A 17,615-nucleotide genomic window follows, 5' to 3' on the forward strand; every position below is an offset into this window, starting at 1 on the left:
AACAAATCCAATAAGATTTAACATTCCTTCGGGATGTAGCATGGACAAACTCAAGGATTTAATGAAGCAAGTTTCACCCATGGGGGTTCTCCCTTATGGAATTCACGAATCACAGGTAGTCAGACGATTGTTCTTTCGACAACAAGATCATGCTAAATATTCAGAAAATTTGATTGAATATGAAATAACAAAATTGAAAAATGATGAAGACGTGCTAAAAATGTTAGTACAATCCAACTATTGAAAACGATTCTACCCAATAGAATTTTTAGCTATTTTTAACAAACCAGTAACCGAAATGGAACAAGACATGTCTCCTGCACAACATCTTTCAGATTATCATTAGTTTCGTCATATTTGCGTTGCAATTTTATTTTTTAGTATGTTTCGTTATTCTCGTCTATCATTTTAGTTAGTTACCGCACTTTTTAATTTTATGTCTGTTATATAAGAAAGATGTATCAATTATTTTTTCACTGTATTTTTTAATTTGTTTTAATACTACTAACTAATTTTCTCATTTTTTAATTAACGTACATAATAAAAAAAACTATCAACGACACATAAATTTAGCTAAAAAATACATACATCGTGACTAAAAAATTATACTATAATTTTATACAATTTTTTACATTTTCCTTTATCTATATATATCTCAAAAAAATTATAAAAAAATTATAAAAAATATTATTTTAATAAAAAAATATTTTTAAAATCAATTAAAAATATATTTATATAATATAATATTTGTATTATTTTAATAATTTAAATTGAAACATAAATTTAAAAATAAAATAAAAATTAAATTAAAAAAAAGCGCGTCGTACAGAAGTCGGGGTGGCCAGTCTCAACTTCTCAAAGGTGAGAAAAAGTTGTATTTTGGGTATTAGTATACAAAGAGGTGTATTTTGAGCAAATAGGGGAGATGGAGTGTTTTGCTGGAAAAAAACCTATCCAAAGCATACTTTCTTTAAGAAATAACAATGCTTTCGTTTGATTGAGTCACCTCAATACCAAGAAAGTATTTTACACATCCAAGGTCTTTGGTATGAAAGTGGATGAATAAGTGCTTTTTCAGCTGACAAATTGTAGCAACATCATTCCCTGTAATAACTATGTCATCAACATGGACAATTAGATAAATACACTTTCATGGAGAAGTGTGACAATAGAAAATTGAATGATCTGCTTCACTGCGCTTCAATCCAAAAGCTTGTACAATTCTAGTATATTTTCCAAACCAAGATCGTGGAGATTGTTTGAGGTCATAGAAAGATCAATGCAATTTACAAACTAACCCACATTCCCCCTGAGCAAAAAACCTAAGGGGTTGCTCTATGTGAACTTTTCAATTTCAAAAACTAATAGTTTAATGACTTAGCAATTTTGATCCCCTATTTTGTTCAATATGTAATTTTGGTCCCTCCATTTTAAAATAAAGATATTTGGTTCCTCTATTTTAAAAAAAATCATAATTTTAGTACTTATTTCAAAATAGAGAAATTTAATCCTCCTATTTTATAAATTTTTTCAATTTTAGTAAAATTCTCAAGTTTGCCTACGTTTTAATTCTTTTATTTTGATCTAGTTGAATCCTAAACCTAACATATTTATTTAAGGTATCATCACAAAATGATTTAATCAATTATAATATAAGAAATAAAACATAGATCAAATTGAATATTGATCCAAATTGCTATTTTTTTAAATATGGTGATCAAATTTGTGAATTTTTTAAACCAGAATGATCAAATGCCTCTATTTTGAAATATGAAAACTAAAATCGCACAATTTTTTAAAATAGAGGGACCAAATGGCTCTATTTTTAAATAGAAGAATTAAAATTACAAATTGAGCAAAATAAGAAAACCAAAATTACATTTTAAGCCTAATTTAATCGATCATAACTCCAAGAAAATGCATGCATGCATTGTATAGTCAACTAAAAAAAACCATGTGCCTCAAGACATTACAACTCAATATCACAATATACAACATCATATCAACTTAACATGTAATTATATGTATATATATACAACTCTTAGAAAGATAAATATTTTAAATACATGAGTTGATCAACACTAAACAAGACTCAGATCAAAGAAAAAGAAATTCCACATCCCCACATCCAAGACATGAATTTAAAATTTACACTAAAATTCATTAACAGTTAAAATGATATTTTTTAGTCCTTTTGTCTCAAAATAATTATCGTCCTATGTTGTATTGCATAAACAAAAAATAATAAATAGATGAAAAAGAATAGAAATTTTATAAAATTAATCTTATATCATCATTAAATTATTTATAGATTATATTGTCCACCATTAATATTATAAGGAATATAAATAAAAAATAATTAACATTATGTTGAAAACCTAAAATGAAAATTATTTTTAGATAATTTTTTTCTTACAGAATAATTATAATAGAATGAGGGATTAGCAAATATATGAAATTAAGAAAAAAATATAATTACCATAATTTGTAAATTACTATAATTAAGCAGTCATGTATTCTTATTAAGCAACTAATAGCAATAATTACTACTTTAATGAAATTTACAAACTTCTATTACTACTTTAATAAGTGAATATTTATTTTCACCAACTTTTGCTTTTAGCAACATAAAAACACAATTATTCCTCTCTGAAGAAAAAGAAAAAGACGAAATTAATAACCCAATACTTAGTTCAAAGTGAAGAAATAATTGGGAGATGAATGATTTCTTTTCCACGATGCAGAAGGTCAGCCACAACACAAGGTATGACATGTATTTACATATATGTGTGAGTAATATCTCTTACATTAGAAGGCATAAAAGCCGAGATGATTAGCACAAGTAAAATGGCAATGGGTAGCAAGAGCAAGAGGAAAGGTGGGGGAGGCAATGGTGGGAGTAGGAGTGGGAGTATAAGTAAAGAAGCAGTTAAACATGACAGCAAAAGCAACGACTCAAAACTGAAATAACTTGCTGGCACCCATCTTGATCTTCCTTGGGACTGGTGGGATCTTTGCCTCTGGTATTCCATTCTCTTCCATACTATTTATTACCTTCCATTTCACCCATTTATGGTCTTCCTCGCCCTTGCATTCTTTAAACTTTTTCACCCAAAGATGTAATGCTTTTTTTCTCTGGTTCCTGAATCCCGAGTAACAAATTTTCAAGTTTCAACATTGCTACAAACAGCCGACCATCTTGAAGTCTTATCGGCTAGGGTCGATCCTTGGATAAAACAACCAAAGCTCAAGTTATAGGCCTATCAATAAAATCATTTTTTCTATTAGTTTTTAGAAAGGAAAAAAGGCCATGTTGACAAAAAATATCACATATATTAGCAAAAAGGCCTAATATATAGCTTTCTTAAAAATTATTTTAGGTCTTAATCACCATTGGACCGACCCTGAAATGGAACGTAAGTAATGAGTCCCTTAAGCAGTAATTTGGGACCCTCAAATCTATAAAGACATGATGCAAGTTTGGATTAGAGTTTTCAAACATAAGTTTGAGTTAAACTTAAGATATAAACTGAATTTGCAAAAGTATCCTAAATTTTTGTCTGAAAATTCAGTTTGGAAGAAGTAAGACTTAGGCTATGTTTGGTTTGCCCGTGAGGGAGCTCCAAACTTAGTTTGGAGAGGAAAATAAGTTTGACATCATGTTTGAATTCCCCCCAAAAGTATGTATACGTTTGAGGCTAAAATTTAGCTTGAAAACTCAGTTTGGGAAAAGAAACTATTGGGAGACTTTTGCAAACTTAAGTTTGCAAAATGCAATTCAAACATGTGTTTGAATTTCAAGGGGAAGGATCGAAAAATATGTTTGAGAGTAAAATCAATTTGGGGTCACATTTCGTTACTCTCCAAAAGTATGTTTGAGAGTAAAATTTTGTCTGAAAACCTAATTTGGAGAAGCAAAACTTGAAATATTTTTGCAAACTCAGTTTGTAAACTTTAATCCATATGGGTACATGTTTGGATTAAAGTTCATGAATTAAGTTTGAACCAAAAGAATGAGCAAACTTAGTTTGCTAAAAAATGAGACAAATTTAGGTTTGGATATTTCTTGACTCAAAGTACTTTTGATGGAATAAAACTTGTTTAGATAATAATAATCAAAATTACTTTTAAATGAACTAATAATATTGTTAAAAATAATCAATAAATCAGCAAAAAATGTTGAAATAATATTACAGCTGTTGCAAACAAAATATACTACAGCACAACGATGCGTGGCATACAGAAGACTTGTTCCAGTATATCTCTAGACAGCGTGTTTCATAACATAGGCACTTTGAGATGTATGATTTTAGACACTCAATATGAAAGTAGGAAGTGATGATTGTTGACATTCAATATCTTTCATTACTCCAAACTAAAAATTGTATTTCTGAATCTGATTAAAGAAGAAACAATGATGCTGAAAGTGAAGAAAAATATTGAATGCTGAACTGAAGAGTGGGTAAAATTGGAGGTAATTTTTCATAAATGATTCCACCTGAAACTGAAAAATAAAAAGCATGTCCCAAGATTCTTCTGTCCCAAACCTAGGTTAGAAGAATTAATTTTGTGGACACCCAAACATCTGTCCAAACTGAGTTTGATCCTTCAAACATACTTTTGATGTTGGCAAACTGAACAAAATATGCTCTTATTCTCAAACATACTTCTAAGGGTAAACCAAACATGACTGAATTCATTTATATAGAAGAAAAAAATGGATCTAATCTATGAATATGACATCATCGATTCCTTCCACAGAAAATTCCTTTGATGACAAAGGCAATCATAAGGTCAACGTCTACCCAATCGATCCCGCATGAGGATTAAGTTTTGCAACTGATTTGACTTATGTTTGATTGCCAAAATAGTTAATGTTAGCTTTCTTCTATTCCATGAGATACTCTGGGCAGGAACCGGAAACAGACAGTGCGACGAAATAACGAGTTTCTTACCTGTGAATTGTGATGATGCCTTTACTGTGGTGGAAGAGCAGGCCGATATTTTCTGAATAAGCCAATAAGAATACTCTGGGTGAGTGGGTGATAGTCTCTCTCTCTCATATAACGGAACAGGAAGAAATTTTACACCGCATTTGTATGAAGTTTTTTTCTTTACCCTCCCTCCCCCGGATTTTCCCTAGTGTTATCATTAGAACCTGTGGGGGCTAGTAGATTCAGTGAATTCAAAAATAAAGTTGGGTTGCTGCCACTCAACTTGTTGGTTTTGGAAAATGATATCTTTGGGTTTCCCAAGGTTCTATGCCTTTGGACTACCCTATAAATATATCACTTTGTCACACCTCTGTTTACACTTTGTATGGATAAGGGAAGAAACTCTAAAAAAAGGGGTGAGCAACTCAATAAAAAATAAGTTAAAAAATAAAGTTGAACTTTACCGCGGGCTCGCCCTCATAAAAGTTAATAAAACTTATATAGTATAAATCACAATATAAAACTATCTTATATTAGTGTTGTGTAATCTATTTTCTTCTTTTGATATTCTTTTTCTTTAATACTTTTATGTATTCAAATCCCTTTTTTAACTGTATTGGTCTTTTACAAAGCATGCAATGCAGATGGTGATATTTACATGCACATTCATACAAACTTTAATACACTTTTTTCTAATTCTTTATGTTTTATAGTTAAAATTTATGAAAAATTATAAAATCAGTAAATAATTTCGTTAAATAAAATGTGCCACAATCTTCTGTTTACATATATAAAGTCTATCAATAGGAATAGAGTTAGACTATTTTAGGAGGATGCCCTTATACATAAAATACCAATAAATACCATCAGATAAACTTTTCTACTTTTTATTATTTTAAAACTTTATATGTTAAAAAATAATCACACGTATTATAGGGTTAGTTAAAATAAAGCAAATCAAACTTCATAATTTTACATACACCTAAATTTCACGTATTGATTAATTTCTAAAAGTTATTTGGATTAGATTGATATCAACACAACTTTTGAAAATGTATATTTTTTTCTGCCTCAGGTTCATTCAATTGGTTGGCGAACTAACTTGATTTCATCTATTTATATTTGTCCATATAATTTTTAATTAATTAATTTTAATTTTCTTATGAAATGAATAAATAAAAACATGTAAAGTAATTATAAATTTCAGACACACACATTAAGTAATATATATTATATTAGAATATTACGTTGATATAATTAATTTTATTGCTACATAAATTAAATAAATAAAATATGTAAAATAATTGTGATTTTAAATCAAGATGAGGTAAAGAGCTAAACTGAGCTATATGCAAGCATGAAACGAGTTGAATTCAAGCTGAAATTAAATATTCATGTTACAAAAACATTATTGTTGTGAAATTTCTTAATTTCAATATGGCACAAATTATAATAAAAACATAAACTTGCGATATCAATATAAATGTTTAAACCATGAAAATCATACTGGTTATAGTTATCTTATGGCTTGTGTGAAGCGATTGAAAGTTTTTGATTTTTAAATGCAATTTACAAAAAAAAAAAGGAACTGAAATGAATTTTAACTTAGATTTAAAACACTTTCACATTAATTTTTCAAATAATAATAAAAACTCATTACTCTCTCAAGTCCCACTTTTCTTTTTCTCTCTCCATTTTTTCACCCACTTCTCAAAACGTTATAACTGCACCAAGCAAATCCCACAAAGCAATTGAACCAAAAGCAATCAACCCCATACTATATTTTAATTTCTCAAATTCAAATAGTAATTTGTTTTGTTGCTTTTTATTCCTAGTGAAGCTAATGTTTTTCGTTTTGCAGAGTCCAAAGACAACTCTGGCTTTGGTCCAAGGTGAAAAGATGAATGTTTGAGAGGAAAAAAAAAGTTTCCAAAAATGTTGGGTGTAATTACGTGAAAGATGGGAGACGAGAGAGAAATTAGGCCTGAGCAATAGGAAAGAAATGAATTTTTGTTTTTAAAAAAAATAAATAATAACTATTATTACTATTATGTCCTTAAATAAAGTAACTACAATAAAAGAGTTAGATTGGTTTTTTTCTAAATTTTTTAGTATAGGTTACTAAAGCACAACAATTGAAAAATGTGTATGCGAATTAACAATCCCCTATATATGTATATAATACATAAATTGACATGTGAGAAATTTAGGTGGTACTTGATTTGAATGTTTATTTTCTGAAAACAATTTTTATTTTCAAATTTTTAAAATTTAAAAAACATGCATTGAGGAAAAAAATACTATTAAGATATAATCTGTTTTCACTTCTTCAAAGAAAAGAAGGAAAACGTTTATTTGTTATTTTCCATTTTGGACCTATGTTTGAAAATAATTTCAGAGAAAATATTTTCAAAATTTTCATCAAATGTACTTTAAATAGGATCAATTAAAACAAGCCACACACTCATTCCAAATATACAAAAACATACAAATTCCAGGATCAAACGACCAAATCAAAATGGAATAAACTGCCAAACAATAAGAAAACAAAATGCTTAACTTTCCTTTCTATTGATCACTCTTATTTTCTTTTCCTTTGAAAATGAAAAACAGAAAACACTCAAACCCACCCAAGCACCACCTTAATTGATTAGTTTATCCAAAATGGCTCGTAGCTTAGTTTGTTGTTAAGTAAATAGCTTTGTCAAGAGCATTTAGGTCCGAAAATGCAGTAAATAATGTTTGATTCATGATCTCCCCATAGTACATAATAACTCGTCATCGATTTATTTCTTCATCAGAACAAAAACATTTCATAAAGCTCGGCGAATTCTAAGAAGTCACTATGCAAATGCTTTAAATCTACCTTCATCAAGACAATTCGGATCACATTAGAGTATGACAGCCAAAATTTACGTCATTCACAAACGTTTGGGAGGGATATACTGCACCCGCTCGTCTTCACATATAGCCTGCAAATGGGGATAACAGAATAAATAAGTAAATAAATAAACTCACTTCCGGTGTGTTCGGTTCAAGCGATAGAAATAAAATTGCCAAAGACGGAAATGCCATTCGGGAGTCTGGTACCATCGAATTTGAAGAGAGTTAAGTTACAGTCTTATATAGGATCCCGGGCATAAATTTCTGTCTTCACACCTTGAACAGCAAAAATCGATTATTTTACTAAAACAATTGATCTTTTGGATCAACTTAATCAATTATCCGTACATCATAATCGATTTTTATGGTTATCAGCACCAATTTAATCAATTATTTGTGTATCAACTGATTTCTATGTATTTGTTTAAGTTCTCTCCTCCCTATTTTATTCATACAAAACAAGTTTATAATATTATTTTTACTTTATTTCTCACTCATTTCTCTTAAAACAAAAAATACAACATATAACTTTATTTCTCCTATTTCAAATTATCTCTATTTTATTTCCATCTATTCTATTAATGTCCTCTAAACCAAACAAAGTGTTTGTGTAGCATTAACTCGTGCAAAATAAGATGAATAATCACGTCTAATTTTGGATGGGGGGCAGCTTGGACGAACCTTTATGTATTGTTTGTGTTGTCAAAATTTATGTGACTGACTTGTACAGGGCCTTATGAATCTTAATTTAAGTTTAATTAAATGTTTGTTGTGATTTTGGTTTTTTTTTTTAATCTTAGGAAAAAAGAACTCCAAATCACAGAAAACATTTACAGTTTTGTGAAAAGGAACATTGCTAAAAGTTAAGAAAGATCTGAATGATGAATAATAAACCAAGTTTAATGATGTGTGATCCATATAACCGACCTTGCCTGGAATAAAACTTTCATTATTATTGTTGTCTTTTTTGTTGGTGTGCATGTATGTAAATAATTTCACCTAGTTGGAACTTGCAATCCATGTTTCGATCCTGCAATCCTACACTACACCTCTGTTCACACATTAAAACTCAATTTGACAACCTTGCCTTTAAAAGAGGAGCAAAGTCTAGTGGCCAATCAAATAATGTGGCTAGCTTTAATGCCAAGTGACTATTTGACATCCTCAAATGTTTTACTAGAAAAGAAATAGCTGTGAATCACTTTATAACAACATAGAAATATATTCTGAAATCTATCACAATTATGAAATCCATATCACACTACTAGAAAATTACAAACCTGCATCTCTTCAGGAAGAGCCTCTGAGACAGCAAGAGTATAAACACCAGGAACAAACTTTCCTGCGATATATTCAAGGACAAATTTTACAACTCAACGTCTCAACCACAATACAAGATTTTAAATCATGATAAAAATCCAGCGAAGTAAAAAATATCCTTTTCTTTTACTCGTCACAAATTGTTGTCACTTTTCTAGCCATATAATTTGGCTGATTCCTTGGCGTGAAAGTGATCAAAATAATCAAATAAGTTCATGAATTAATCTTTATGACCTTCTCTTTCTTTTTTCCCTTTAATCTATATGCTTCTGTTCACCATCCAATGTTTTGAATATCAATATTAAATACGCAACAAAGGTAATGGAAACCAAACAAAATGTGGAGAACACCATTCATATCATTTTCCAGTATAATATTTCATTTTATTTAAATTCAAGTTTGCCCGGTTTCACGAGTTCTCAAATTCTCTTTCGAGATCTTGTCCGCAAGCTGCAAGTTATAAAGACCATCTACATGATAGATTAGAAATCTAAAGTGTCAGAAGAGAAAATCAAGGACAGTTAAAATGCCCTTTTGATCTTATCATTTAGACTACTTCTAGTCAATGTCAAAAAGAAATTTGAAATTAATATTAGCGTGAAACCCCAATAAGAAAAGTGAAAAGAAACCACAAACTACACGGAAAAATCACTTGTATCATATAAATAAATCAAACAAATCAATAAAATAATCTGAGTGCCATCAATTACTACTTTTGGTCCTGTATCTAAGAAACAAAAGACAACGTTTTGTTGATCCTAATTATAAGAAACATAGGATTATATTATTACTAAATTTCCTTTTTATCCCTAATTAATTGAGGTTATACACTCATTTTCCCATAAAAGTGAATGCATTTATTGAGCTATCAACAAAACAATATATAATCATTGGTTGAATTTGAAAAATAACCACCTCTTAAACCATTTAATGTCATGGATAGTCTTAAAGTGAAATTAAAATTTATGACATTAATTAACCAATCTAACCACTTTATTGGTCTTGATGAACTAGGTAATTGTTTCTTATATCCAGGACAGAGGGAGTATTTAACAAAGGTAACAAATTAGACTTAATAGGTTACTCAATTTTGATCCTTTTTCACAAATTACAAATATTTAAGGATATCAAATTACTGACAGCAGTCAAACAGCTATTATTTTTAATTTTAGATAAGTATTGTATAAAGTCTTGAGTAGATAATTTGACGGGTTCTTCTGACACAAGTAATGATTGTATGTTAGATGGTATCCTCCTATATTTAATTATTATAAATATAAATAAAAGCTTTATTTTGAAAATTAGATAGCTGCTTGCAATTAAAAAAAGGGAAAAGGATGACAAACTTAATAAAAAAAATGTCATGATGATGTTTGTTCAAAGTAATACTGTCATCAGAATATAATATTATTATAAAGGAAAAGAAATTAGAAGTCAAGGAAAGGAAAATTTTTATGAGTGTAACAGGAGATAATTGAACCTACCAATGCGCAACCAACGGGCAGCCCAACTCCGATTTGGATCCATAACTGAAATGATCCTGTGGCAAAATCAAATGGAAGAAGAAAAACAGAATGAGTATCGAGAGATTCAAAGGTGAAGGGGATTTTGAAGAAAAAGAATTGATATAAACAAACCCATTAAAATTGGGAGTAGTGCAATCAACAACTAGCTCATGATCTTCTTCCATCTTAAAGAATGAGCAGTTCTCACAGCCTGACTCTCTGAACTGTGAAACAAAAACAGAAATTGTAAACAAAAATAAAAACAAAACAAAAAAATGATTAAAAATAAAGGGTAGTAGGGTACTAAGACCTGATCATAGGTTTTGACAAGGCGGCAACGAAGACATGCCCTCAACTCATGACCAAAGCTTGTAGGAATTTGTGCAGGTGCAGTTGCCATTTTTTGTAAGATCGCTGTTTCAACTGATGGCTAGATTGGTTCCTAGTTGAAACAATGGTCAAATCAGATGACATTATAATTGTAATTATATATAACATTATACATTAGTAATTTCAATTACAATTACTATAAATTATAAAGAAGACGTATAACTAAGAGGTAATTAGTTACCGGACATATAGAACTCAAAACATTAGGCAGAGACCAATCAAGAATGTTCTTATATAGTTATATTATTTTTGCTTTTACAAACTAATTAGTTATGAACTACAATTTGACAAGTATTTATAACCAAAATATTTTACAACTTCTACATCGCCAAAAAAATTATGAATACAATTACAGATATAATGCATATACAGGCAACATGCAGTAATAATAACTCAGTGCAATGATGCATTTGAAAAGTGATGCTGGTATACCATTTTTTTGCACACCAAAGAAGTAGCCGCAAAAACCCTAACCAGAACAACTCAGATACTACCCTTATTTCTCATTTTCTCTACTGTTCTTAGTTTATTACTAAACACTAATGAGAAAGAAATCCTTATCTAATAACACCCATAATAATTAGCTACCAAATAAATTCTTGCTATACAGTAAACTCTTGGAAAAATGCAAAATAATAATAATAGTAATAATAACTTTAACAACCTGACCAATCACTTGACTTTGTGTAAAAAATTATATGATCTATCAAAATGCATTCCTAACACACATGAATATATTTTAATCATAAACAGATTTCATGACTAAGTCCTAACATTAACAATCACTCCTCATTCCAAATAACAGCAGTATGCATTTCAACTGTTATCTTAAACCATGAGTACTTTAGGAAACTAAGCGGTTAAAAGTTAAAACAATACTATGTTTTCATCCTTATTTACCATGGAAAATACCACGGCTGTATAAATTTTAAGTGCGTATATATAGAGAGAGGATTCACTTACTTCAAGAGTAACTATAAAAGAGTTACTTCAGATCTACACCCTTTTATTCATTCTAATCCAACAAAGTAGATTACTTTGGAATACCTATCACCCGATCCTCATTCTTTCTCTGAAACGTGAAACCTGCAATCAAATGACTAAGACCATTCACAACCTAAGTGAATTTCTTGTTTTTCGATAGAAGCTTTTATACATAATAGGTAAATAGAGAAACTCAATGATTTTGGTCCCATCCTTCAATATTTAAAGGAAGTGCATTTGTTTCTTTACTATTATTTGTGGTTGACATTCTTCTAATACTATCTTTGCAGATATGGGTTCCTTGAATCGGCAAATGGTAAACATCATTTTCTGCTGATTACATTGATTTTTCTTTTTGAATAGAGATCGTTGCAAAGTTATTGATTTGTGCATCTTTCCCTTCATGTTCTGCTAATCTAGGTCATTGTACTAGAAAAAGATAAATTCTGGGAGGATGGAGTGCCACTTAAGCTGAAGTGCCCTACACTATTTTCTATGTCCTATCAACAGCAAAATGTTATTCACTAGATGGGAAGTTTCTCAGCTGAAGGGTGGGAATTGGATTTTCAGAGGAGGCAACAATTGTTTGACGACGACATAGAAATAGCTGCAAAGTTCTTGGAAGAATTAGATGGTATCAACATCCATCCAGATCAACAAGATAAATGGTTATGGAGGGAAGATGCATCTGCTGCATACACAGTGGGGAGCACATATAAGATGCTGATGAAAGACCACAATGATGAAAATCAGGATGGTGCTTTTAATGCGCTATGGAAAGTAAAGGTCCCTAGTAAAGTTTCTTTCTTCGTGTGGAGGCTAATCAAGGATAGACTGCCAACTAGAGTAAACCTGCATAGGAGAAATGTGGAAATAAATGATCCAACCTGCCCCTTCTGCACAAATCAAGAAGAGGATGCAACTCATGTTTTTTTAGCAGCAACAAAATTTTACCTCTCTAGTGGGAATCATTATCATGGACAAATATTTCAGGTGCATTACCACAAAACCCGAGACAGCACTTCCTCCAGCACGTGTTAGGGAGGGATAATAGCAGCAGAGGTCAGACCTGGCAGTGCTGGTGGGTCTCTTTTACATGGAGCATTTGGCAGCATCGAAATAGGATCGTCTTTTCAGATGAAACTTTTAATGCGAGTAAGCTGTTGGAGGATGCTATCTTCCTATGCTGGACATGGCTAAAAAACTTGGATAAAGGTTTTGCTTCACCTTTTCATCAGTGGTCCAGTAATATGAGGGAGGCTTTTTGTGATTAGGGAAGGATATTTTATAAGTGTCTGTAATAGTGGGCCAAGTTTAATGTCAGAAATATGGTTTTTTAATTCATGCTGAATCACTTGTATTAGGGCACCATATTTCTACTCAATTTGGCACCAAAGTGTAATTTTCACAGTACAACTTGTACTGTTTCATATATAATACAATATTACTTTTGCTGATTAAAAAAAAAAAAGTATCTGTCTGTGAACTTGGAAAAGTAGCTTGCTAAGGTACATTTTCTCTAGTCATTTTATGCAGTCATTTGGGTATCCCATTCTGAAGGAAATCTACTAAGTCCTTATCTAAATTAATTATGTAATGTCATTCTCTATTTTCTAATTTTTTTCCCACCAAATTTCTGAGAATTCAAGAGTATATTTGTATGTTAGTTGCATTAGATTAAAACTTATCATGTATAGATTTGTATGTTTTCGAGATCAGAATTAACACATAACAAAGATAGGCCCAAAAACAACAAAGATCCAATGCCTCAATCGAAACAAAACAGTAACAACCAACTCAAACCATAGCACACACTAACAATTATTCATACTTTGGCCTATTTGGAATTTTCCCTGTTTTGCTAAGGAGATAAAGCCTCACCCTGTATCTATGCGCATGTCTTCAAACCAAAACTGAAAAACTAGATACCCAAGTACAAATGCATCAAACATACTGACTTGAAAGAACAGCGGCATGTATACTCCACACCAATCAATCAATTATTTCTCTCTTTCCCTTTCATGCATATTCACAAACAGATGGTGCTCACCACCTAGCTCGACCCCAAACTCATCCAAATCCACACCACTAAGAAATCAATCAGTGAAAAACAAATCAATGAAATAGAAAACAAAATATAAATCAATAAAATCAAAATTGAAACAACAAGCAAAGAAAAAACGAAACACAAATTATTGATCTCTGAGATGGGAAGAGAGATGAACCAGTTATGACCACCGTGCGTGCGAGAGAGATTGCTCTGAACCACCGCGAGGCGCGAGCAAGGGCTGCAAGCGGAACCAGCGTCGAGCAAGAGTGAGAGAGAATCGCGAGCAAGAGAGTGGGAGCTAGGGTTGCGAGCGAGAGTGAGGTCGCAGTGTGTGCGTGTGAGAATTTCCATATTTGAATAAAACAATTAAATTCTTTCATTTATATAATCTTTTACCCAAACTAAAATAATTAATTTTTTCACTTACAAAATCTTCTGATTATATATTAAAAATAAAAATTTAGAACTATAACATAAAAAATGTATATTTTCCAGTAAGTAAAAATTTTCAGATATGTGAACATAAGATCCAACTCTTTCTAATATTCATTCTTTATAAACTTTCATGTAACTATAATTCTATGATAGACAATTAAAAACTAATTTGAATATCAATTATATATCCAAAATAAGATACAAGTTTGAAAGCTAAACTAAAGTTGTTATCTATACATTGTTATATATATAGATGTCCTATAGACCTACACAATAACACAATTGTAGAAGGGAGAAGTGCAAATAGGGAGAATGTTGAGTTATTGCAATTTGAGTTAAAATTATTGTTGTCTCAGTGCAATATAGTTGTCTCATTGGAAACACGCTCACATTGCATATTTGCACCCATAATTATGCATTAAATTCATTTTTACCATGTTTGCACCCATGACCTGAGCCAATTTGGCAAAATCTACTCTACCACTAAAGATTCAAAAAGCAAGTCAAAAGTAGTGTCTTTTTTGCCCTTGACTAAAAGCATATAATGGATTAGCATAATCTGTACATCTCATTTTCATATATTTCCCATAACTTTTGTTTTACACAAATCTTATTCATGTTATCATGAATAGCTTATAAGTTATAATCCGTATCCAATTTCACCTATCCTAGCTAATAAGATCTACTTAGGCTATGGAGAAGAAAGGTTGTGATTTAAAATTCAATCATAGCCTATGATCTCGTACACAAACCAAGATCAACAGGAACTTCAAGTCTGAACTCATGTACTTATAGTATAGGCCTTAGGACGTGTATATTCAGTAAATTGCTCAAATGTGTATAGACTATGTTGTGCTACTAAATCACTTTACAATAGTTTAGAGAATTTTTCTAGTCTTAATTGAAAACATATCGTTCTCTCGATCCTTTAAAGAGTAAGTCCACTTGATTCTTAAAAAATCATGATATTAGTGGATTAGTTTTCGAGTTTTTTTCACTCTCTTTCTTAGTGAACAAAGTCTATAATTTGTTAGCAACATGAGTAATTGTCATGAACTCATAATCACCTCTTTGCTAAGGTTCAATACCTATAAAAAAAATTGTGTTTGAGAAGAATCCATTTGTTACTGTATTTTTATCAAAAGGCTTTTCTAGTATATATTTATGCCTATAGCTGACTTTCTATAACCTTTGTTACTTGTGACTCCATGTTACTTGTGACTCCATAAACCAAGATTTCGCTTGTGATTATTGGTTATTTAGAAGCCTGAAATGGATGCTGAGAAAGTGGTGCATACTAGAGGCTGCCATTGTAAGAGTTTTTTTTTTTTTTTGATCAGCAAAAATATTAATATATTGATATTAGTATCATAGGTACTAAGTACAATGCCATTGTAAGAGTGTAAGGTGGAAAGTGAAAAGTATAACAAATGGGTGGTCCACATAATTACTGGGTGGACTTATACGAGAAAACAACATGGACAAAAGTTCAACAAAGCAAAGTGTTCCTAGCAAGGCATGAAATTGGTTTGTAAACATAATGAAATGTGAAATTGCTTCAACCAGAATTAAGAAGACACTTTCAATGAGAGGAGAAAAATGAAGGACTCAAACATGAATAAGAAAACAATTCATGAGCGATAGGCCATACTACCACACCATGGATATCTATCACATTTTCCAGAAAATACAAAAATTTAAATTGGTGCTAGGTCCATGAACCAATTCGTCATACAATGTATGTGATTTATCTTAACACGCATCAAATGATCAAAACATATGAAAGCATAAAACTGGTACTATCATTTGCCCTTTTCAGTTTTCATGATCAATATAACATTTCTAACACCTCCCAAAAAGGAAAAAAGAAAAGTTCCTCCAAAGTAGAAATTAATAACTACAACAACATCAACATCTAATATATCAATCTCTCTCACACATAGGGAAATATCAATGAATACAAAACATTCAAAGTTATCAAACAAACCATAATCAGAGAAAAAACTAGAAACACAAAAAGTAAAAAATAAAAATGCTAAAAAATGCAATTACAAGTTTCCTTGGAAATGGAGGTCTAATATGTGCATCTTAATTTTCAACAGCAGCTAGCATGTAGTCAACAACGTTAGTTTTGCAGACTACAGAAACAATGTAGAAGTGCAATGAAGTTCAACATGTATAAACCTTTTTCCTTTCTTAATCTAGAGATGAATAAATAAATTGTTAAAGTGAACATGTATGAGAAAAACTAATATGAGATCGATCCAAAGAGCAATGATAAATTTTGTTCTGTCTGACCATCAAAAAACTAGTATGTTCCATTAAGTGGCTGCAATGCTACACAACAATGATACTAGTATGTTCCATTAACAGAAGAAGAATGGCATCCTACTGACCATAATTAGTCCTGCCATGTTCAGAAATAAATCTTAAGACATGGTGGTTGAACTACACTAGATAATGAAGTTACATTGATATTGACTGTACTAGGAACCTGGGACACACAGACACAGTATGCAAACATGCTAATCTATAAATGAATATGTAAAGTTAGCTGAATTTTTGCATTTTAAGGGATTAGGTATACCCAAACCAGAGCCACATAAGTCCATTCAGCCAATGCACAAGATCTGAACCTCAACAAATGAAAGATACATTAATTGAATTGGACCTAAAACACTATATGCATCATAGAAATAGAAATACAAAAGAATCGCATTATACAATATTATATGATTGGTAATACAACACTGAATTGATCAAACAGATATTTATAGAGACGAGCTAGTATTAAAAACAGAAATAGCCATCATATGCAACAGTAAATTAATGGCAATATTTCAGCATTTAACACATCAAATATGTCAAGTGAACAAGGTTAATATAGTATATCATAATCTTATCACTTGTTGCACTTACTGCATATTGGAAGGATTGCAGATTAGATGAGTCACCAGAGGTCTGGGTAGCGGAATGGCAAAATCAAATCCAGTAAGTCTCCAGCTCCACTCAAGGTGATAAGAATGTTAGGTAAAGTATAAAATATGCATTTAATTAGCCAATCTTTCACAGTGGAGGAACAGAAAGAGATAAGTAAGACAGGTTAACTATCAA

General features: G+C 30.9%; 1 protein-coding gene and 1 long non-coding RNA gene across 2 annotated transcripts; both read right to left on the minus strand.

The window, feature by feature from the left end:
• Nucleotides 1-3,207: 3,207 nt before the first annotated feature.
• LOC114420298 lies at nt 3,208-5,279 on the minus strand. The gene is made up of 2 exons (XR_003668375.1): nt 4,956-5,279; nt 3,208-3,260 (listed from the first exon to the last, which is right to left on the minus strand). It is a non-coding gene; the product is annotated as an uncharacterized LOC114420298 (long non-coding RNA).
• Nucleotides 5,280-7,647: 2,368 nt separating this feature from the next.
• LOC114420300 (transcription elongation factor SPT4 homolog 1-like) lies at nt 7,648-14,392 on the minus strand. The gene is made up of 6 exons (XM_028386234.1): nt 14,242-14,392; nt 10,953-11,084; nt 10,775-10,866; nt 10,622-10,677; nt 9,098-9,159; nt 7,648-7,906 (listed from the first exon to the last, which is right to left on the minus strand). Exons 2-6 carry the CDS (start codon nt 11,040-11,042, stop codon nt 7,856-7,858), a joined length of 351 nt encoding a protein of 116 aa, XP_028242035.1. The 5' UTR covers nt 11,043-11,084; nt 14,242-14,392; the 3' UTR covers nt 7,648-7,855.
• Between the last annotated feature and the right edge of the window lie 3,223 nt (nt 14,393-17,615).

The sequence above is a fragment of the Glycine soja genome, chromosome 7 (assembly GCF_004193775.1).
Source record: "Glycine soja cultivar W05 chromosome 7, ASM419377v2, whole genome shotgun sequence".
NCBI classification, from domain to species: Eukaryota; Viridiplantae; Streptophyta; class Magnoliopsida; order Fabales; family Fabaceae; genus Glycine; species Glycine soja.